We start from the raw sequence: 24,332 nt of genomic DNA on the forward strand, positions 1-24,332 counted from the left end.
TTATTGAACCTTCTGGATGCTGTATGGGAGCCCAAGGCAGTGGCAGTTATCCATTGTTATGGACACAAAACTGGACTAGGAGAAGTGGCCAGAGGAAACCGACTAGCAGACAGGGTGGCCAAGGAAGCAGCCCGGGAACCAGCTCCCGCGTCAGTTATTGGAGCACTGGTCCCTGGAAGGATCTTGAACACCGCTGATAAGCCAATATACACCAAAAGGAGAGGGACACTGCAGATGCCCAGGGGCTGACCATGTCCAAAGAAGGATGGTACCTTACTCATGATGACAGAATATGGATTCCAGAGTCCCTTTCTCGGCAGATTACTCAGAGATACCATGAGTCCACCCACATGGGACCAGATGCCACAACCAGACAGTTGAAGCAGTGCTTCTACATAGCCCACCTTTATCAACTGGCAGCCCAGATCTCCAGGAAGTGCCCGCTATGTCAAAAGAATAATCCCAGAACCGGACCCTTGGCTCCCCCGGGGATTCAGCATAGTGGAACTGCACCCATGGAAGACCTTGTTGTGGATTTCACTGAATTGCCCCGCTGTGGACTATACCGCTACCTGCTTGTGGTGGTCTGCACGTATACAGGATGGGTTGAAGCTTGGCCTACCAGAACTGAGGGGGCGTCCGAGGTAACCAGGTGCCTGTTATAGAAGATCATTCCCCGCTATGGACTACCTAGGTCAATAGGATCTGACAATGGACCAGCCTTTGTCCACTCAGTTTTGCAATAACCCCCCATGCTAGTCAAAATGTGCAGTTTGATAATTATGTGCAGTAATTCTCCCGAGATTTTTTCTCTTTCTTAACAGGTGGACCCAGGCCCACTGCTGTTACCTCACCCCTTGGGTCCACCACACTTAAGTGAAGAAGGCTATTTTAGATTGGACAGTTACACCAAATCCTGATGATCCTCTGAAGCTAACCATCTCCAGAAGAGCGCCAGACAACTGGACAAGTGGATGGGAGGGACGCCCGCGGGCAGCGTCCCCAACGTAGAGACTTTTTTTTTCCCCAGCAAATTCTGAGGCACCGCCAGGACTTTTGATATTGGGGCCAGAACTCTTTGATATAGTCACTCTGTGTGTCAGGCCTCTGCAAGGGTGGATATATATTCCTGTGGGTATATGTTAATATATGTAGAGGGAGAAGCCCCTTTCGGATACAGTGTGTTGGGAAGAAATCATGAGAGTATTAAGCATCCACAAGGACAGGTGGGAAAATTGGTTAAGATAATAGGCTCCTCCTCAGAGAGGTGGGACACAACCTCCCAAGAAGCAAGGCAGCTGATAGAGCACGAGTATCAGTGGGCCCTTCAGCAATAAAATAGATATGTCCCAGATAATAATGTCAGCATTTCAGCCACCATTGATCACATGGAAACAATGATAGCCAGGAACCCGCTGAAAACTACAGGAGGTGATCTATGGGGTTGGGTATGTTCCTGGCTGCCTCATGGCAGTTGGCTCAGGCATATTGTGGTATTATTAGCAAGGCCGCTATTAATCCTTTTGCTTCTTTGCCTCTGTATACCCTGCTTGGTGCAATGCTTACAAGGTGTGATGCAAAAAAATAAAAATATCATGGCCCTTATTGTTCTCCCCCAGGATTATAAACCCAAGAGACCAGGACGAACCTAGGAGATAGGTTGTCCAAAAGAAGAGGAGGGAATTGAAAGGGTTAATCTCAATACTATCTGCACCTAAGCTAACTTCTGCAGTTGTGGTTAAGCAGCTAGCAAAAAACCGCAATTGCAAGCTGGGAGCTACTTCCTCTTTGCAATTGCTTGAGCTCTGCAAACCAGGAACTGCTCTCTGCGCATGCTCTTTGCTGCAGTAACGCAAGAGAGGAGCACACGAACAAGGGAAGGAGGTGGGCTTAGCTAGCCAGATAGCTATATACCATATAAGGAAATAAGCTTAACCTTGCTAGCTGATTGGAGAATTTGAAGAGGTGGGAAGAGATGGGCAGACTCTCAGGTATAAAGATGCTTGTTTATTTGTATCTATGGGCCAGTCTTTTGGGAACGATCCCACTGGCCACCTCTGTGCACAGATTTCAATAAAACTTTTTTTTCTCCAAAGAAGAATCTTTCCTGGTGCTTTTTGCTCTCTCTTCGGCCCTGGGGACGCAGGCAAACGATTCCCTGGCAAGGATAAGGCTTCAGCCTTCAATATAAAGAACAGTAATACTTAGAGCTTATCTGCTCTTTCCAGGCATGGTCCTCGCTTTAAAGCTCCATCTCTGAGCACCTTTATTTTCCCTTTTCTTTTTTGCTTTGGACCTTTCCCCGTGAAAACCCACTATTTAGCACTCAATCGGCGCAAACAACAATCCACAAAAAACCCTCATCTGTGTTTGCGCCGATTGAGCGCTAAACAGCGGGTTTTAGTGGGGAAAGCTCCAGGGCAAAAGCAACAAAAAACTAGAAACACCACAATCACCTAACTACACACTTGGGACATTGAGCTTTATGGCTCAGACCCGTGCCTGCAAAGAGGAGGGCAAATAAGTTTGGATAAGCCCTTAGTGATTTCAGTCAGTGCCGCGAGAGCCTAACCCGGTGGCGCCAGACTGCTCGGGGACACAAAACAGGTACGGTGAATTCTCCGCTGTTAATTGCTACCAATGCAACCAATGTGCAAGCTTTCCGCGTCGCACAGAATACCTCACCAGGCGATGCCCACGGACAAGTCGCATGTAGGCATTCAAGCCCGTATTAACGCCCTATATGTCTACATAGCTGTCAACTTTCCCCTTTTTTAAAGGGAAATTCCCTTATTTAAAGGGAAATTCCCTTATTCCGAATAGGATTCCTCGTAAGAAAAGGGAAAAGTTGACAGCTATGCATGCCTAGGAGGGGGAGAAGCCCGGCTGCATCCCAGAAGCGGCAGCATGGACCCCTTAAGCTGAGCGCGAGTTGTTGGGCAGGTTCGCGCACGCGCGGTTACCGTTTGCCCTGCCCCTTCCTCTGTACCCGGCGCCCCTTTCTCTTTCGCTTTCAGAGACGCCCCGCCCTTTGACCCCTCCATCGAATGCGCCCGAGGGTCGCGCTTTCCTCCGTCTCGTTGGTCGCCTGAGCCTTCGCGGACGCCGTTGTCAGCTGACCTGACTAGGAACGGCTGCAGGCACGGAACTCGGAATACTGGCTTTTTGGGTGGCTGGGCGCCGCCATGGCTCCGGACCCCTGGTAAATGTGTGTGTGTGAGGGGGGGGCAGACCTCTTGGTTGAAGCCGTGGAGCGTTTCCCTTCGGGGCTGCTGCCTTTGATCCAAGGGGTGGAGTGGGGGGGGGGCTTCACTCTGGGCCTGATATCGGCCAGAGAAGGGCAGGCGCGTCCTGCCCCTTCCACTTAATGCTAACCGGGCGTGGGCAGCCTGAAGGCATAGCGCTGCTTACCGCCTCTCACTTTCCGCCTTGTTAAGGCAGGGATGGAGAGAGTTTGACCCTCCAGGTGCTTGTGGTAGCATCTCCGTCCCCGCCCCCCCGCACACAGTTCCTGTCACCTCAGCCAGCATGGCCAATAGTTAGGGACAGTGGGAGTGGCAACCCAGAAACGCAGCACCCCCGTTCCCCCTGCAATATAGTATGAGGTTTGGTTTCTCCTCTGTCCTCACCATTCTTCCCTTCAATCTCCTTCCTTTGGAATCAGTTGTGGGGCTACTGCTGTAGAGATGGGAGAATTTTCACAGGTGCAGCTTCTTCCGCCTTGGTGCTGTAGCAATAGAAGACAAAAAAGCCCGCACCTAGCGTGGATACAAAGGAAGGCTTGTACTTGGATAGTAGCATAGCAGAGAGAATTTGCACATGTGTAGCTTTTCTTTGTTTTATTATTATTTTATTTATGATGTTTAGTTTTATACATGTCAGTAATTTTACAATCATTTCAACATTGCAAAACTGAACGTCCCTCCATTAACTTAATTTACTCATTTATTCATCTACTTTAAATATATACTCTTATAAAACTGCAGGTTATTACAATAATCCTGTCAATGTTCTTAAATGTTTACAGTTTATTTGTAAATATTCAATAAACCATTTCAATTCTTTTATAAAAATTTTGTTATCTTGATTTCATATTTTTCCAGTAAATTTCACCATTTAGGCATATTCCGTAAGTTTTTGTATCCATTATTCTTTTGCTAGGACAACTTCTTTCCATTTCACCTCTAGCTTTTCCTTGTTTGATTCCTCCTTTGATACGGCAAGTGCTTAGGTGTAATATAGTTGTACTACTTTGCAACAGAGGGAGACAAGTTTCTCCTCTTTCTCACACTTTGTAGTAGACTCAATCTGTTTTGGGGATGGGGATTCCCTAACCTGTTTGCCTATTATGAGATATTTAGATAGAATGAATTAAAAAACTAAATAAATTATATGTTCCTTGTGCTGGATAAAACACTTCTGGTTAAGACTTTTGCATTGTGGTTGGGATACAAGGCAATGCTCCCCAAGTTTGACAAGGGATTGGAATTCTATTCAAGATAGCTTGCTTTACTTGAACAGGGATTATTGCCAGGGCAATAACAATAGCAATAAATACCTCAAGTGAGATGCTTTATTTTTTCTTTAGGTTGACTGACTGTATGTTTGCTTCAACCACATATAATTACTGTGAGAGGGGGAAGTTGACCACAGTGTTTGCATGTGAATTCAGTGTAGCACTAAGAAAATTGCTCAGTCAGCACAAGCCTCTCTGCTTGTTTAATAGAACAATCTTCTTCCCCAGTACATTGTACACAGTATTCAAAACTCCCATTGTTCTAGGTGCAGTACTGTGCCTAAGATTTCAGATTAAAACTGCAGAGTGGAAGGAAAGGACCTTTTTCTGCCTCCCCACTTCCAGTTACTTTCTGAAGAGACCCTCTTAAGAATATTAGGGGGTGGGTAGGGGAAAGACTAGACCATGTGAAAAATGAACATAATATTTTTGCTGCAGTTCATTCATTTTCAGCTTTGTTTGTATTCTTATAAAAAAGTGTGCCTAGACATTACATTGTTGTGTCCATAATCTAGGTTTAAGGTGCCATTTAGCTCCTAGCTTTCAATCTGTTTCAAACATTGATTGTACATTGTTCCAGGGATTCTCTTGACCCCTGAGCAGATTTGAGAGGTGGGGCCTTGTTGCCCCCTAGGCTCATTTGGAGGAAGGGTGGAATAGAAATAAAATAAAATATCTTACCTTGGTGCTGTTTATGAATTGTGACCATGTGCTAAAGATCCTCAGTGGTGTTTCAGCATCCTGTGTCTTGTTACTTGCTAAAACTTGGTGGCAATTAATATATTGGCTTCTCTATAGGATGTTTGTTGGGATAGCTTCTTTAGCTATGCTCTAAATTTGGAGGAATTTTTTAATGTATAAGTTGTCCATATTTGTTTTATATCTTGTTTCCATCTATAGACTGCTTTACTACCTAAAATATCTGAAAGCAGTCTACATTACAGTATGTTCCACAAACCACATCAAATGATTTGCACCACAAAATATATTTTAAAAATCCATAAACATAGTATAAAATCAGAGCGAACTACTAGGCAGTATAATATAAAATTTCAAACAGCGCAGCATAAGTGCAATCATTCTTTCAATCTCACTCACCATCCATTTCACACAACCACTACAACCATTTGCTACACCAAACATTACCTCTATCAATTACTCATACTTTCAACCCACTCACAAAAAGTCATTGCCAAGCATACACAATAAGATACACTTCTAATACATGAAGCAGTATTGAACTTGTGTTCCACACTCACTGAACGATCTAATACTCATCTCCCGCCTCTCCCTGTTGTGAGCCCAAGCTCTCACCCTGGAGGGTATAGAACTATTTCCGTCCATGCACTGCCAGCTATGGAGTCTCATCATGCATGGTACTGCATAACCTCAAAACCTGATACAGAAACAATCAACTTGACTTGAAATAGGCATCTTTATGGGTCAAGGGGCAGTGGTGAAAGATTGAATATTTTGATGAACAATAAAGGCAGAAATGTATGTATATTAGTTAAACTATATTAACTTGTTTTAGGTTGTCGATGTATGAATCCACTTGCCATACTGCCCAAGAGGTTGCTGAAAAAATTCAAGAACGCAATCGATGTCAGAGGAATGGTGAAAGTACAACTAAGGTACTGCATAATTCATGGACCACCTTCCAGCTTTGCTTTACCTTCTCTTACATCTTTTAAGATCAGCAGCCAGTGTCCTCTTGACTGAGCAAGCTGTGTGCACCTGAAAACTATTTAAAGTAATCATGGTAGCTGCCTTATAACACTGGAGCTCCTATCCTTAAAAGACTCATCAGATTCTTTGACGCTGAGTGCTCTAACAGACCAAGCTTGTAGAGATTAGTAACTACCGTATTTTTCGTCCCATAGGACGCTCCGTCCCATAGGATGCACCTAGTTTTTTTGGGGGGAAATAAAGGGGGGGAAATTCCCTTTATTTCCCCCCCAAAACCAGGTCGGGGAACAGCGGGGTGGCGGCGCTGCGCCTCCCCGCTGTCCCCCGAGCTTGTGGGGCTGGCCGATGTCTGCCCGAAGCGCGGGCGCTCTGCTTCAGCGCGCCCCGTGCTCCGTGCAGCAGGCTGCTATCCGCAGCCTAGGGAGCCCTGCGGGAACTCCCGCAGGGCTCCCCAGGCTGCAGATGTCTGCCCGGCGTGAGGGGTGCTCTGCTTCAGGGTGCTTTATGCGCCGGGCGGCAGGCTGCTATCCGCAGCATAGGGAGCCCTGTGGGAACTCCCGCAGGGCTCCCCAGGCTTGCTGATAGCTTCCTGAAGCCTGGAGAGCGAGAGGGGTCGGTTCGCACACAGATTTCCCCTTCATTTTTGGAGGGGGAAAAGTGCGTCCTATAGGGCGAAAAATACGGTAGCTATTCTATTCTGTCCCCACTCCTCCGCATTGGCCTGGATTTGTAAATTATAGTTACCTGTTTTAAATCCTAGTGACAGAGTGAGATAAAAATTGGAATAAATATTTTTGAAACAATAATATTTTGTTTGGTTTTGTAAGGGTAGGATACAGACTATGATATCAGTTGGAAAGAGGATGCTCTTGATGTAAGATAGCCACCTCTGCTTCAGAACATGGACATGGCACTTTGAATCCGTATTGTTGTCAGGTAAAATGAGTGAGCTGGACATTTGCTGCAGTTCTTTTAGTTAAGTCATTGCTTTCAGCTGTCCTCCGAGAGAAGGCAACAGCACCAGAACAAACCCAGTGTTGGGACAAAGCAGAGGTTCACATTTCCATGGTATTATTAATCCGGAAATAGGGAAGCTAAGCCCTAGCTGTCAGGTAAAGGCCCAGCTCAGGTCAGAAAATACTCAGTAAGCTGGACTGAAATGACTAGCTTCATGTAAGATTGCAAAATCCTTTATACTTTCAGATGATAGGAGAATCCAGAAGGTATGGTGAGCCCTAATAATTTAGGGCTACTTCACATGCAGCATTTGTTTCACAAAGCTGTGTTTCACTTAGTAGATACCTGAAGTATGAAAGAAAGATGCACATCTTGAAATGTATGTCTGTGACTAGAGCAGTGACCAAGCGCAGATGTGTCAGGACCACCTATTGTTCCTTTGCGCTCTCCCCATACTGTAGGAACAGTGGTTCATGTTACAAAATACACTGCTCAGTAGACGAATGGTTCCCTGAAGAAAACTTTCCATGTTTGTACGTGAGTAGAATTGCAGGCACTTGCTCAGTGAGCAGGTAGGAAGCCAGCATTTGAGTCCAGTGTAAACAGGCTTCCAACAATTGCAATATTTATTGCCATAACAACTGATGTTATGGGCTGATGTTGAAAAACATTAAGCAGCTCAGTCATGTTGTCTGTGGCCAGGGAATGTTTTAATGAAGAAAAATGTTCTTTTCCCATGTTTGCCAAGTAGAGGAAATGTCATCAGTGTCTTGTTTTTCTGGGATTTTGCCACTTTCATGCGCTAAGACGTTTTTTAAAAAATGTAGTGAGAAAATCAAGCATTTCTATTGCCATTCCGAATGAGAGACAAAAGAAAGCTTATTCTTATTCCTAGTTCTTCCCCTCCTCATCTCTTTGCTTTGTTGGTAGATAATGCTTAGTGTGAAAGATTGGAAACATTCCTCAGTAAAATGTATACATTTTTTAAAAAAATGTGGAAAGCAAATGTAAGTCCACACTGGACACAAATCTCTCAAGAATGTTTCCCTTATGAATTACAGTGACATAAGAGCACAGTTAGGTGTCTGCACAAGTCCTATAGTTAAAACTGGTCTTGTTTTGCAGAAATGAGCTAGTGGATTGTGACTTCAAACTGAAAATTGTTTGTTTTCTTAACCTATTCCAACCACTTTGCCCTGATGTAGCAAGTCTGTATTCCTAAGAAGTTAAGATTTATTTGGAAGTAAATCCCATTTTAAAAAATCAGTGCGTATTACGTCCAAGTAAACATATTTAATGCAGAGGCGTTAGTGAAATTTGCCATCCACCCCTTTTTTGCTTTTAAATCAAATGTGTACGTGAGACAGGGCTAATGTTTCCATTGGTCCTGTGAGTGGATGGTATTGCTTCATTACCTTGGATTAAAGTGACATGAAATTCTGGGGAGTTCCTGGACTTTAACAGGGTTAGCTGTCAGCTTATGTCACCTTAGCAATACTTGCTGCTCTTGGACTTTCAGTAGATTGCCTCAAGAGTGCGCTTGAGATTCTGACCAGAATGAAGTCCTTGATGAATGCTTAGCACCACATTCCCCACAAATTAGCAGTTCCCTGTGGATGCATGTACTGTAGCCCTCTTCTGGTCATTCTCTGTTCCCAAGATGGTTGGCATTCTTTACCAGGCTGGCAATGCAGGGTCTGCTGCGGCTCCTTGGCACTATAGTATTGTTACAAGGGCTGACAGTTGCTCTTTGATTAAAATGGATAGGGTTTCTTGCTGGATCCTAAGGGTGGGGGGGAATGATCTAACTTGAGTGTTCTTTTCCAAGCCTGTTGTGTATAGCTGGCTTCCTTTTTCATGAATGTCTTGCTTTTTGAAAGCTGTAGAAGGCATTGGCTCACAAAAGCAGTAGTTTAACTGGAAATCAGTGGGCCAAAACAACTCAGATACATGAGTAAGTTTGTAAGTGCACCTTCCGGTTAACTGTCTGGAGTTCTAATAGGATTTTTAATAAAACTATCCTGCATAGGCAACTCTTCTCTACTTTGATGGGGTAATAATGAGTTATACACTGTTTTTATTTGCTTATTTCTATGTGTTTCTGAATGGTCTCATCTGCTAATGTTGAGCTGATCTCACGTATTTCCCTTTTGCTCTTGTCTCCTTTCAGCTCAATGTTTCCATCAGGTCACTGTTGCAAAACCTCAAAGAAAAGACGGAGCGTCTGAAGGACCTCTTGCTTCACTCTGTATCAACACGTCAGATGTATCCATGTAAACAGCTGTATACCAGGAAGGCCAGTGAGACAAGAGTGGGTCAGCATTCTGTTTTGGAAAAGGAACGAGACCATTAAATCTTTGTGTTTAGAAAATCCCCATCAACTTGGGAAAAACCCAGGTACAAAAGAAATGTTTGCAGTCTTCATTTTATTTCCAGGGTTTGTTCTGTATGTGTAAGCACTTCTTCAGGGCACTCCTAACTAAATAGGTTGCAGCAAATGTTGTGTCAGATCCAACTGGGGCCCACTTTACATACGCAACTGAATGGGCTGTGTAAAGCTGTGCCCATGTGGTTGTATTACAAGTCGATGTTCACTTAGGTAGCTGCATGTGTGAGTCTGAATTCTGCTATAAGTAGTTGCGCAGTTATGACTTCTGCCACCTTACTGTTTGTTTTTAAAACGTTCCATGTGTCTTATAGACTTATAAAATGAGGTAAATGTTGTACTTTTTACACATAGAAAAGTGTTATAAAAATGATAGTAGTCTGTCCTCAGTTCTCTGCCTAGGACAAGATAACCTCATATCCTTATTTAGTCATAACAAAACTTAGATATTTTTTAACTCTGGCCTCTCTGGTATAGATCTAGTATGGCATTTCCTGTACTGATAGGTACACATGTGGTTCTTCCTGACTGGATAAAGAAGTCATAACTTACTTGATTTGTGACTTAATACCAAAAGTATGAGGTCTAGATGTTCAGTCATTTGTTTCTGGCAATCAACCTTAACCCAGTTCCTGCAGAACACAACTTGAAGGGGACAGGCGGCAGAACTTAGTGGATGACCTCCTCACGCGACATCGTCATCTTCAGGCATCTTTCAAAAATGAGGGGACAGAACCGGATGTGATAAGGTACAGTTCTAAATGAGAAATGCATGAGAGTAGCTCTGTCTTGAGCTATGAAGCACCATTGCACCTGTACCCCAGGAATCATCCTGATGCCTGGTCATATTGGCTGGGGCCTGTTGGGAGTCCAACAACATCTGGAGGGCCACAGGTTCCCTGCTTCTGCTGTACCTTATTTCCACACAGACCCCTCCTGTTTTGTGTGTGATCAGTTATGCTCCCCTTCAGGATATTGTTTTTCATGTATTCTCTGAGTACCTTACCAGGTACCCAGATTTGATGGAGCATCTGCACGCAGAATCAAATTAAAAAATTGGAGCTGAAGGTTGCATCAAAGCCTGTCATGCTAAAAGGCTGAGTCTTAAATGGTTCAGAGCCAAGGTCAAGCCAAAGCAGACTTTAACAGAGATGGGCTCAGAAGCCACGCAAGACAAAACTTCACATCACAATGCCCACAGAAAGCAAGTGTGTATTGGAATTTAAGAGTCATATGGTGTCAGAGATGGATGAGGGAGATAGATGAGAAATAAAGAGACAGTTGCACATAGTTTGTCTAGGCAGGGTGGTTTTGCGTTCTTAGGGCACAGGCCAGGAAAACTGGCCAATTAAAAGAAAGGCAGTTACATTGTCCAGAGCTACAGGGGGATCTATGGCGTGGAATTTCCCAGCAGTGCATACCTTGTCCTTGCAGTGTTGCTCTGGATTGCCTGAATAAGGGAACTATAGAGATCTATGCCTTAAGAAAACCAGTCACACTAGAAATTTGGAAGGAGAAGGGTGGTGGGGCATAGTATTGGTCTTGCAAATTGGTTCAGGATGTACTTTTTACATTACATTGATGCACCTTTTAGTAATATTTAATGATTATATGCTAACATTAATGATGATATTCTGATTAATTTCCCACTTGTCCTAAGCTAAAGGGGGGGGCAACATAAATTTTGAAAATAATTCCAGCTGCTGGTTGGGTTTTGATGATCTATCCCATTCTCTTTTTATCTCTTCTACACAGAAGATTGAAATAGTTAAAGCATATATGTATCACCCAAGACATTTCAGGTGGAGAAAATGTGTTTTGGATTGCCTGTGTTGTTGAAAGAGGAAACTGTGGAATAATGTCTAATCGATTAATTGTTTTTCTGGCCTTGTAATCCCTTGGCAAGCAGTGCAAATCCTTCCAGCTCTCCTGTGTGCTGGATTTTGTATTTAGCTAGTTTAACTCAGCATGAGAAATCAGTCGGGCAGTGCTTTCCATATTGATGGATTATCTGAGTTGAGTCGTTGTTTATTTCATGCTCCAGCAACAGCATAAAGTGAGCCTATGCAACATTGTCTTGGGAATTTCAGTACTACTGAATTGCCACCAGGAGGAGCATGCAACTGTTGCTTCCTCTGTCCCTGAACCCACAAATACAAATTGCACCGTAAACAGGATTCCTCTTACATTTCAAGTTTTTTATAATTTCCTTTCCTATCCTCACCTTTCTGAAACAAAAATAAATGAAATATTGGGGACATTAGTGTGCCAAAAAAAGGTGGATGGCGGTTAGAAACTGCTAGTGCTAGAATTATTGTTGGCTATGGAAATTTCTGTGGATTTCTCTTGGCCAGCCAAGAATCTCCAAAGCTGTAACTCTTAGCTTTGCATGTGTATTTTAAAAGAAAAGGTATTCCAACTTGTACCTGATAGTTAGATTTTTCCAATTTGGCTGTAGTTGCTGTTGAGCTATGGCTCCCTTAGGGGTCTATAATTATTGCTATTTTTCCCCCTTTAAAAAGCCCAACCATTCTATATTACAAGCCAAATTCTATTTCATCATGCCCATGCATATTTCTATTTTCATATTTTCTTTTCAGAATTTAGAAGTTGTGTGATGTGGGTGTGGTTGGATATAGTGGGGTCATGACAGTTTGGTCTGACTGTGAGTAGGCATTCTGTTTTTCTCTTCCTGTTCCTATATGCAGGCTTCACCTTTCTTTTGTCTGATCCATCCTTAAAGTACACCCCACGTTTTCAGGAGCTTTTTTCTCACTTCTCCCTCCACCCCCACCCCCGTCCTATCCCGTAGTCATCCCCTTCATTAACCTTCTTGCATCAGTGATCACATGTCTTATTGTCCTCATGGTGTGCAATTGTGAAAGCATTCTCAAAATTAATCTCCGTTTACGTTTGGTCACCATTCAGTGAGTTTACATCCTTTGAAATCTGCTTTAATGCGAGTGCTCTTGGTGTGGTACAGTGGCCTTAGTACTTCTAATTCTTATTTTAAGTGACAACCTGGGCCACGATACAGATCAAGGCATTGCTTTATGAGGCACCCAAGTAGCTTACCTTCCGGTATTGTCAGACTTAATTAGGACACAGTTCTCAGTATCCGAAATGGTTGTGCCATATGTATAGCTGCTTCAATGCAGTTATTTCTCCCAACCCAAACCATTTTATTCAGTTGCCTTTAAATTAACCATGCAATATCCGAATGTGAAGAAGACTTATGTATCTTACACGTAGAATGCCAATTTCATGAACCATCCTAGAGATGTCATTGGGGCAAAGCTGAGGTCCAGGAAATTGTGAGATATTAAACTTAATATTTTCCCTGCGTCCAAGGAGATGTTGATCCCTTTACTAGACTCCTAATCAGAGAATCTATTAAATGGATGAAGTTGTAATGAAATGGAGCTTGATATCCTGTGACAGAGTAGAAGGCAAAAAGAGCAAACCCACCCACTTCCTGCGAAACTAATAATGCAGCTTTTGCTAATGCCGAGAGTGAACTTGTATGGCAGGGCATTTATAATACAGTTTGAGAAAAGTCCCCATCTCTAGCTTTCAGTAGCTGCAGTTGTGGGAGGTGTCACTGGAAGTATGGAGAGTGTAAAAGGAAATAGAATGAAGAGGGTGATGAAATGATGCATGTCACCTGTAGGAAGCTAGCATCTTCCTAAACTGAAAACCCTAGCTAATGCTAGCCACAGTCGTGATTAAAACCATCTGCCTGGGAGCCTCCTTCTTCTTACACAGCTAGCATAGAACTGTAGAAGTCTCTTCCACCCTTGGACACTTGCCAGACCCCAAGCTGAGCTTCTTTCAGCAGTGCTGAAAAGGCTTCCTTGTAGCTGGCTTTTGACTGGCTACAGGTAGAGGGCTTAATATTTGTATCATGTATTTTGAATTACCTATTGTGTGTGTGCTTGTACATATACTAAATGTTGCAAAGCCCTTACCCCAAGCCTAAGAGATGTAAGCAATTAATGGTTCTCAACAATCTGATTGCTAAGGACATAGATGGCAAAATCTAGATTCAAAATTATCTTGACAGGCTGGAGCATGACCAAAACTGACAAGAGAGATAAATGTAAAGTCCTGTGTTTGGGTTTAAAAATAAAAGTAAAAATCAAGTGCACTAGTTACAGGATGGGAGATCTGGCTTGACAGCAAGACATGTGGAAAGGTTCTGAGTGTCTCTGTGTGCATTGTAAGCTGAGAGAGCCAACCGGGCAGTGCAGTCGCTAAAGAGGCAAATGCAATTATGAGTTGCGCTAATCAAGAAAAGTAATAATGCCACTCTGTCCTGTGCTGCTCAGGCCACATCTGGAGCATGTCCAGTTATGGGTGCCACATTTTAAGCAGGAATTAGCATGTCCAGAGGAGGGTGACTCTGATAGTGATGGGTCTGGAAACGTCCTGTGAGGAACATTTGAAAAATCAGGCTACGTTTAGCCTGGAGAATAAAAGGGGGAGGCATGGTTGCAGTCTTCAAACAACTGAAGGGCTCTCTTGTAGAAGATGGAGCAGACTTGTTCTCTTTTGCTCCAGAGGGCAGGACTAGAAGCAGTGGGTGGAAATAGCAGGGAAACAGATTTTGGCTGTTAGAAATAGCTTCATAACAATACATGTTGCTCAACAGTGGAACAGACGGTCTCAGGAGGAGGTGGGCTGTCTTTTGCTGCTGATATTTAAGCCGAAGCTGGGTGGCCCTCTGTTAGGGATGCTGCAGTTACATCCTGCATGGCAGATCCTGCATTGAGCCCAAGGGTTGGACTACATGGCCTCCAGCATCCCTTCCAGTTCTATATCCTCCTAATGCCACCTGTTGCACCAATACAGCAAATAAAATGAAAGCAGCACCCAGTACTGGGGGGGGGGGGATGGGGAAATTCACTATATTGCCATGCAGACTGTTCCAAGGGCCTCATATCCAATGTTTTTCAGAAACCCCCAATCACATTTTACAGCAATTTATGAATCCAGATTGAAGTACTCAAAACACTTCAAATATTATTACTGTACTGCCATATTCACAAGGGGAAATGTGATTAATCACATAGACCAATGTCACATGACCTGGGTTTTTGTTTTAAAATCACTCACGTTGATTGTTCTAAGGCTTGAAAGCCTTCATGTGTGGCCGTGGTCTAGGGAAAGGTCTGTTTGACTAATTTGTGTTTCTTGGGAAATTTTCTAAGAATTAACCAGTGAAACAATGCAGTTGGGAAGATAAGCTGCTGTTTGTTAAGTAGAGGCACAACCCTTGATTATAACCCTCCAGCTTCCTTTATATTTGGGCACATTGCTAAGCCTTTTAATTAGTTAAATCTGCTCCTATAATCAAAAGCTATCTGCACACTCCACTGTGCTGTGACAATTTCAAAGATTTAAGTGATTAACTTGGCAAAAGCAGTGGGTGGCTAATTGGATAAACTTTAATCTTCACACTGCCAAAATGAAACAGAGGAAGATCAGAAGAAAGAGGAAGTTGGGCTGCCCTGGGTGGGAAGAGAGCTACCAAACATGTCAGAAAGATTATTTTTAAAATGCTAGCAGGTCACTTGCCACAACCAAAACTAGAAACCATGGTTGGGGGTAAAACTGTGCCACTACACGACATACACCCCCCTCTCTCATTGACATTTTCAAATGGCAAAAGGTTTTTCTCATTTGAGCTAGTGGAGCCACAGCTGTTAATTTTGGAGCAGAGGATTTGGCTAGACCATCTTCTCTTGGGAAGACAATGATGAGAGCTGCACCTTTTTATTTTGACAACATTTAATGGGGACTTGGGCCCCTTACAGGAGTAAAAATGTCCCCTATGGGAGTTGGCTTTTTAAAAAACACAAATGTCCCCATTATACTGTATTACACAATATTCTTGTTGAAGCCAATGAGGGTTGTTTTGCTAAATATAAATATATTTTTCCTGCATGTCACATGGCTGCCTTGTTTGCTTATTATTACTGTGAGCTCTTGAGGCACACAGTAATAATATGGCTGGTGAAGACTAGGGGAGTGCTTTGGCAGTCATTTTGCCAGTGCAATCTCTTCAGCTTGCCAGCTAGAACGACCCTCCCCCTCTGGGTGCTGTTCTGGGATTTCTCCCAAAACTCCCAGAGCCATTTTTTCTTGTGGGGTGTGTGTCCTCTGAGGAATGCTCTGTTGCGGTAGCTGGAGCCCTTCAACTGGCTTCTGCTAGTGGAACTAGAATCACAGAGTTGGAAGGGACCCCAAGAGTCATCTAGTCCAACCCCCTGCAGTGCCATTGAATCCCGCCCTACTTCTTCTGTAGTAGTTTTAATTCAACTGCAAGTGAAGATGGTTTTAATTAGAGACAAAACAAGCAGGTAAATGACCTTTAGGCTCCTTCTGTCCTAGTGAGTGCAGCTGACATGTGTAACAGGTGACAAATTGAATGGCCAACTTAACTATAGTGGATTTAATACAGCTCCTTCCTGGGTTGTTTATTAGCTAGAGATCAATGCTTTGGGTCCCCCAAATTTCATTTTATTTGGATTTGTAAATGAAGAACTCTTCTCTTTGCTAAAAAAAAGACCAAGAAGATGCTGTGGCATCTTAAGGCCTTGCCAATTCGTAGTAGCAGGGCCTGTCCACTTCTTCATATACCATCAGATTTGATCAGTGTAAAAAAAATACAGCTATCTGCTAGCTAATTGATGTGGCTGGTGGATACCGAACAGGTGAGATGGCGGTTGACAATAGAACATAGAAAAACTGCCTTATACTAGGGTAGATCATGTGTTCATCTAGCTCAGCAACCCCTGCCATAGAGAAATACTTGTTTTTATTTGGCCTTAGGGCCACATTGCGGTAGACCACCCCACTGAGAGCCACATGCTGGGGTGGATGTGGCCAATGCACACTTTCATGCACAGCCAGCAGAGGAGGAGAGGAGCCTCCACACCGCAGCTCTGGTCTAAGAAGAGAGGCTCCTCTCCTCTTCCTTGGATGGGGAGGAAAGCCCTTCAAACATTGAATGCCTCTTACTACCTTTGGAAAAGTGCTGCTTCTCCCCCTGGTGTAGCACCATTGTCAGAAGGCCTTAGAAAAACACAGCAAACAGTTTTGGAAGTATTCAGTTTTGGAAAATAGCTGTGGGCTACTAAAAATAACTTCGTGGACTGGGCTGAGCCACAGGTTTGTCACTTCAGTAGACCTTGGATGGCCAATGCTGATATCGGTCTCTCCCAGCCCTATCAGGAGGTGCTGGGGACTGAGCCTGGCATTTTTTTCCATGCAAAGCAGATGTGCCAGTGACCCACCAGTCCTTCCATAAACTCTAAGCACTAACATGTAATTCATTTGGTAGACAGGTATTTGATTTGGTGGACAGGGCACTCTTTCTAGGTAAAGTGATCCCCCCCCCTTTTTTAGCATGGCATATGCTTATAGTCAGCGGTTAAATGTATCTAAGGCATGGAGAACCTGTCGCCCACCCAACTCTCATCATCCTTGACCATCGGCCATGCTGCCTGGAGTTGATGGGACTCCAACAGCACCTGGAGAGTCACAACTTCCCCAGTCTTGATGTATCTGAAGGGCTTGTGCAACTTGCATTTTTAGCCAGCAGGTGTCTCTCTCATACTGAAAATCCACACATTTTCTGTATGCTGCAGAAATGAATTCGGTAGAGATCCTGGTTTTCATCCATTATACCTCATTCTTCTTCTGTTGCATAGATGCACTTCAACAGAATATGAGGGCCTGTCTCTGTCTTTCATTTATATTAATATTGCAGTGCTGCATAAAATCCTACCTCCAGGTTAAGTGCATGCCTGTGCACTATTTTGCATGCAAGTCCCTCTGAATTCAGCGGGAGTTCTCCCAAGTCTGGTCTGCTGGCCAGATACCACAGCAGCCACCCTGCCTTCTGGGTCCTCTCCTCTCCCAGCACCATCTGTTAAGTAGGGAGCAGCAGAGCTGTAGCTGCAGGAAAAAAAGGGCTTTGGTGTCATTCAAAGTCTGCAGTTGCAGCTCCTTCCTCTGTATAAAAAGATATTGCAAGAATAAAAGTAGGGGTATGTTTCACAATATACACATGTTGTGATCTTTGCAAATATGCAAAAAAAGTCATTCATACATTTTGTATGTGTGCAATTTTGGAGACGCAGTTGCACTTTTTTATATTAAAGCTTCAGATAATTATGACAGGCTTGCTGGGGGTTTTTTTCCCTCCTTTGAATAAATTATTTTAAAATGTTGAAGCTTGTATTTTTTAAAAAATATATATATTTCCAGGTCTAGCCTAATGGCTGGAGGGGTCAGACAAGGTGTCGTAAACCCATGGCTTGTGGAGGAGCCTGAGGAAACAAGAGGGCTTGGCTTTCATGAAATCCAGCAGCAGCAACAGAGAATTATAGAAGGTAAGTCATCCTTCTTGGTTTTTAAAGCCTTAATCCTATCCTAGAGCCTCTACATAGGCCTCATGGTTGATAGCCACTGGTGTTGATTGCATCCTTTTACTCCAGTGACCTAGGTCAGAAAATCTTCCACCTTCACCTTCTTTTGTATAGGATGGAGGTATTGATTTCTGATGTCCAGCTTGTTTTGTCCCTGACCATCCAAAACATTCGAGCACTTTGTTAAATGTTTGTTTTGAGTCCAGGGGGCATTTCTCTGCTTAAGTTCACACACTCGTCATTTGAAAAACAATTCTGTGGGTAGCTAGGAGCTGGCTTGTTAAACCGGAATTCCTTAAGATGCCTCAGATAATTAGGCACCAAGCCTTAAGTGCCAGCGGAGTTTCAGTTCCAGAATTTTCTAGGCTCCTTGGAAGATATCAGTCTTCTGCATCCCTTGGTTGCTGGTGGAAGGTCTTGGACGTACTTCACACTAGTCAGGCTAACGTATGTCAGTGTGTAGGGAAACCTCATTCTTATCCAGGCTTGTTTGTGAGGGATGAAAATTCTTACTGGCCCACTTTATCTTGCAGACCACTCTTAGCCTGAAACAACCAGAGTCTGGCACCTTGATCTGGGCTGCCTCAGCATTATGAGCTTAGAACTGGCTGGTGTGGCTTGTGTCCCACCAAGAAAATGTGGCTTACTTGGGGCTCGGTAAGCCTTTGCTGTAGGTGTTGAACCTTAAAACAGAGTTGTCAAGCAACTGGCAGGCAGCAGCATAAGCCCAGCAGGCTGTATTGGCATAGTGAGCCACAGGTTGTGCAGATCTATCCTGGTCTCTTGTTTAAGTAGATCGAGTCCTTCCCCGTGCCCAGGTTTCCATCTCCGTATAGCCTGGGGATGGGGAACTTCTGACCCACAGACCCAGTTAGGTCCTCTGGGCTTCCCTGTTTGGCCCTCAAGGCCATTTTGGCCAAGGGACATCCGCCTTCCCAACACCCGATGTCAGGTGTGGGGCAGGTAAAATCCTGGCTCAGCCAAAAGTGGGTCAGCAGGCACTGCCTATCAGCTTTTTAGCAGTGCCTACAAAAGGCTTGGAAGATAGTGCTTTGAAAGGGGCTTCTGAAGACTGATTGTCTTCAGGGGCCTGTTTCAAATTGCTGTGCGAAGACCCCTGTTAGCAAAAAAGGCCACCTGGTGTCATTGCCAGCCAGATCCAGTTACCCACACAGAATATAGCCCTTTCCTGCTCCTCTCCATTGTCATCATTTCTGTCCCCTTAGCTCTATGCTTTTTCTTGAACAGTGATTTTATGTGAAGTAGTTGTGAGGCCTCTTTTGCTGATTAAGTTCTACGTCCTTCTCCCTGATGGTAGGAGGAGTATTTTTGGCCTTGGAAACGCTCTCCCATGCACCAGCAGTCATAACGGTGTGGTGCTTGGCTATGCCATCTGTATGGGAAACAGCGTCTTGATGCCAGTAAGCCAGCTTTTCCATAACAACTTTCTGCTCCTGTAGTGCTTGTCTTAAAACCTCGTGGACACTTTGGGGGCATTTCAAAGCAATTGTATATGCTGTCAAGTAGGGAGTTTTTTAAAAAATAAAAATAACGACTTCTGCAGAAAGATCTATTGAGCCATCAGTTAGCCATTAATCTTTTGCCCTCTTTGCTTAAACAGCCATTGGCACACAACTCCCCCGCTCCGGCACCTGTAAAAGAACCCCCTCCCCTTTTGCAAAACGCTACCCACAGTAGTTGATTGTGCTGTCTTTGGAGGACCTCCCCAAAAGCAACTCTCCAAGAGGGCTCCAGTACAAAAGAGAGCTGTGTACGACTGGAGTGTAATTCAGTGCCATTGGGACCAAGGGTGTGGTAATGCCATGTGCTCTGGATTACAATAGGGGGCATTTTGTAAGACTAGAGGGAGACTTCTATTGCGGCTGTGCTGGCTGCAGCTCCCCTTGCCAAGAGTTGGATTATCTCCCCCCATAAACGCCACATTTACACGCAGCTTGAGAAACCCTTTGGATTCCTTGGTGCTTGCATCACCTATTTGTTTCTCAGTCATGTTAAACCTTCCCTGGAAAATCAAAAAGGCTTAATCAGGAAACTATATGAGTGTGCCAAAATAAAATAAAAAAACATCCAGTGCTCTTACGATGGAGGAGCAGCTGCAAATCCAGTTTCTGAAGGGTTTGGGACTCTTGGCTAAACTTTCTTTTCTAAGACACTACCCAGCTCTGTCACTTTTACCCTAGTTTCTTAAGATCTGTCTGTTTTGGAATTCATTGTCATGCCATCGGTGAGGTCTTTGGGTCATTAAGTTTTTAACACTTCAGTTGCAGACTTTTCATAATGTTGCTCTGCTGTCGTGGGTCATAAATCTGGGGTTTAGCATCAGAACACTGGAATTTAATTAGATTCATTTTTTGTTTTGTTTTTTGTTTCTCCCCTGTGCAGAGCAAGATGCTGGTCTTGATGCTCTCTCTTCTGTCTTAGCCCGTCAAAAACAGATGGGGCAGGAAATTGGGAATGAGTTAGAGGAACAGAATGGTAAGGACCGTCCTTGCTTTCAGAGTTTGATGGGTTCAAGAGAGCACACAGTCATTATTTTCGGTGTTGTACCTTCTCATAGTTCTGTTCTACTGAAAACCTTCGGCGCGTCGTCTCTGTTGCATCATTATTAACCACTCCCAATGATACTTCCCCCCCCTCCCCGAACAGTAATAGAAGAGCCACAATTAATCATCTCCATTTCTAAGTGTGATGGTATAAAAGTGAATTGACAACAGAGTTTGCTTCCCACTCCTAGCATTGGGTTCAGGCCGAGCAATGGGAAAGAGAGAATGCTGAATTTTAGGTCATCAAAGTACAGATTTCAGAGAAGTTTTAAAAAGTGAAGAATTGTTTCAAAACTGTTACTCAATCTGCCCATGTCCGCCTGGATCATTATCTCATGTATGGTTTGGTATGGCCTAGATGCCACTGTGTCATAAAATATTTACTATGCCTCCCCTTCTCTTCCATCAGTTGCAAAATTAACCAGAGTACATTGGTGTGGATGCCCCTTGGACATAGAATTGGGCCTCAGGGTACTTTTATTTTGGGCCCTGTGCCTTTGTTGGGGATCTGCCTCTTAGATCTAGAAAATGAGCTGTAAAAGGAGGACAGATTATACAGCAGTGTCCCAGGAACAGTAGGGCCTTTGCTCAAGAGGCTACAGTTTCTGTTTGTAGGTAGGTGTAGGGCAGGGCCTTTCAAACTGTGTGTCGGGATACATCAGTGTGTCGGCTGCAGTGTGTAGGTGTGTTGCACAAACACTCCTCATGCTTCTCCCAGGGCTGGAAAGGGCTTAGTTTAACCTCCGATTTGCTAGTAAAACTGAATTATTGCGTTGCAAAATGATGCAAAACTGAATTACTGTGCCACGAAATGATGCATGTCTAAAAAGTGTGTCACTAACATATAGCTCTGGTGCAGGGTGTTTGTGTGCCAGTTCATACTTGCGCTTCTCAAGGGAGCCTTCCATGAGAGGAGAGAGAGACCTAAGCAGGTTAGGTACGGTTAGCTGTTTGATTATTCCTGTCTGAGCCAGTAGGTGGCAGCACAGGACAGAAAAATGCCTAGTGCATGATCGGTTCTTGACCTTGAGGAGCACATGATTGGTGGTTTTTCGTTTTTTCCTGGAGCTGTGCAACGCACCTTTTCCAGTTTAGCATTATTTTTACCTATAGTTTGCCCTTTGGTCTGGGAGTATGCTTACACATTCTCTTTTAGTTTAAATGATCACATCTAGGGCTGACGATTAGAGCAGCCTTGCCATTATAAGCCCTGAAAAGTTGCTAGCCTGACTTTTTAAAAAAACTAAAAAAAAATGAAAGAAAAGTAGCCTCTTTGCTGCCATGGCCTCAGCCTCAAGCTCAGAGTTGGGAGGATGAACTGATCGACTCTTTGGCTTTTGCACCACCCACGGGCTGAGGAACTGAACAATACTGAACTTACGGCCAGCAGTCAGGAATGTGTGGACCCTGAGCCAGGACCTTCACGGGCACCTTGCCCCCAGCGTGATTTGCCAGATCAGTCTAAGGCCTCCTGTTTCACATGGTCCAGGAGGCAGGTCTGGCAGGAGGCCACAGAAAGGACCGCAAGCACTCTCCTTCAGGACAGGGTGTTGGCATTTTAAAAGTTTTGGCCTCTTTCACCTTAGTGCTGCTTGCTTTGCATGGATCACAACATTTGCGGGCTAGGTTTTATTATGATTATAAAGTCTCTTAACAAATGAAGCAGGGGCAGTTGTCTCTGCCCCTTGTCTGCCAGCCTACATGGTTTCCATGCTGGCCGTGGGGGAAGAGGCTCAGCTTTATCCTCTACCAGTATGTAAGCTCACTTGGTTTCTCTGCCAGCTGCAGAGGAAGCGATTTGCTTTCCTCCAGCAGGGGATATGCAGGAAGCTCCTTCCTCTGTGCCTAGGAAGGAGGGCATCAGGTTCGTGAGTGAGGGATAAGAGTGATCAGTCTTTCCTCCACCGAACGGCTGTATTTTCATTCTTGCTACAGAGGTAGACACTTCACTTCCTCCGCCACCAGTCTGCTCACTCACCTGATCGCAATGCCTTGTTTTTCCTTGTGGTGTCCCAGGCAAGTAGTTATATACAAACACCCGGCTGTATTTTACATCCTGAAGTTTCAGTGGGATCAATTGGATCCTGCATTAATGTAGCTTGTAGAAGTCTGGTGATGCACACCCTTTTCTTTTTCCTGGACTAGTATGAGAGACAGATTTGAAGTTAAACCATACTGTAGCACTCACTCAGTTGTTGAGATGACCCCATGGGAGCAAATCTATAGATTTTTGAGCTTTTCTTTTTTCTTACAATATGGTAGAACTTTGAAATGTTTCCAGCTGTGTGATCTCTGCAAAGATTTGATCCATCTGGTCTGCTTCTAGAGAGGGTTGCATGAACATTAAGTGACTGGAAGACAGCAGCTCTGATACTTCCCCATTTGCTGAGCACTTTCTTCATTGAGAAGGTGTCACTGCCAACAACAACAACAACAACAATAACAATAACAACAACAACAATAATAAATTTATACCTCACTCATCTGGCTGGGTTTCCCCAGCCACTCTGGGTGGCTCCCAACAGAATATTAAAAACATGATAAAACATCAAACATTAATACTAGTAGTCTAAGGGTCAAGTGCACATTTTGTGTCCTCATGCCCTGTTCTTCACCCTTTCTGCTCCCAATCTGATCCTGTTTTTTTCCAGGGTTTTGAAGGTGCATATTCAGCCCTGGCAAGCATTGCACAAAAGTTAACAGACTTGCCTGCTCACATGTCCCTGAGTTTATTAATTTGTTATGTACTGCGGGAATGATGGAGTGAGATCAGCCTTGAAAATTAAAATTCACAAAAGTTGTCCTAGCCTACAACAACTTTACTTGCCTGCCAGATTTGAAATGGGAAACTTTTTTTAAAAAAGAAAAGCATTTCTCTAATCTCAGTCCTCAGAGAAAACAGATTAAAACCCCAGCTGTTCTGAGATTACTAAACTGAAGGCCTTAGGAGGGAAGAGATGTGGAGACTTAAAAAAAAAAATCTGTCTTGACATAACTTTAAAAGAGCACCATAGAACAGCATTTGCAAAAAGAGCTGGGGAGAGTGTTCCATTGCTGGTTTCCCATCACAGATTTAAACTCACAAAAGAACAAACAAATAAATCAAGGTAAAATGATAATGATCTGCCCACACTGATACCAATTCTCACCAAAACTTCACAGTACGTAGCACGTGAATACCTTCTGCTGCTCATGTGTATGTTTGTTTAGTCAGAGTTGGAGTTGCTGAACTTCAGTTTGGGTCTGTCCCATGACTAGTGCTGAGAACTCCCATTCCTAGGCAATATAATCAGAACTTTGCACATGGGGTCTCTGATTAGCCTTGTGTGTGATGTGGAGCACATATTTTTCCAGAAGTGTTCCGCCCTTGATTAATATCAACTCAGTATCTGCACAAATTATCGTTCAGTGATCTGTCTTGGACAGAAGACACAGTTCCCTCATCTGTGTATTTTTGGTCTGTATTGAGGCCATTTTCATAATATGTAATCTCTGACAAGTGTACAAGCAACTGTGAGTGTTTGGAGCCAGATGAATTCGTAATGGTCTGCAGGAAAGCAGCATTGCCGAGCCTATGAAACTAGCTCCCGTAGATCTTGTTGCTCCCCAAGAGCATGGTAAATGACTGTAATGCAAACTGCAGTGAATCGAACTACCCATCATATTTCCATATCGCCACCGGAGTTAGGAGAGCCGGGTTCAAACCCCCGCAAAGCTCACTATGTGCCTTGTGCTGGTCACACACTGTCCCCCTAAACTACTGATCAGGGTTGCTGTGATGGTAC

At 43.9% G+C, this 24,332-nt stretch overlaps 1 protein-coding gene across 3 annotated transcripts in view; it reads left to right on the forward strand.

Annotated features, from left to right (window-relative positions):
* The first annotated feature begins 3,042 nt into the window (after positions 1-3,042).
* STX8 (syntaxin 8) overlaps positions 3,043-24,332 on the forward strand; it is a 114,844-nt gene continuing 93,554 nt past the window's right edge. Inside the window, exons 1-6 of one of the 3 annotated variants that reach the window (XM_053376174.1) lie at positions 3,043-3,202; positions 6,051-6,150; positions 9,333-9,427; positions 10,187-10,297; positions 17,823-17,947; positions 20,387-20,479. In XM_053376174.1, the coding sequence (XP_053232149.1) occupies positions 3,186-3,202; positions 6,051-6,150; positions 9,333-9,427; positions 10,187-10,297; positions 17,823-17,947; positions 20,387-20,479 (541 nt within the window). In that variant the 5' untranslated portion in view covers positions 3,043-3,185. Of the gene's footprint in view, positions 3,211-6,050; positions 6,151-9,332; positions 9,428-10,186; positions 10,298-17,822; positions 17,948-20,386; positions 20,480-24,332 lie in introns of all 3 variants that reach the window. The other 2 variants (XM_053376175.1, XM_053376177.1) reach the window with 2 other exon arrangements.

This window comes from Podarcis raffonei, chromosome 2 (assembly GCF_027172205.1).
Source record: "Podarcis raffonei isolate rPodRaf1 chromosome 2, rPodRaf1.pri, whole genome shotgun sequence".
In the NCBI taxonomy this organism is placed as follows: Eukaryota; Metazoa; Chordata; class Lepidosauria; order Squamata; family Lacertidae; genus Podarcis; species Podarcis raffonei.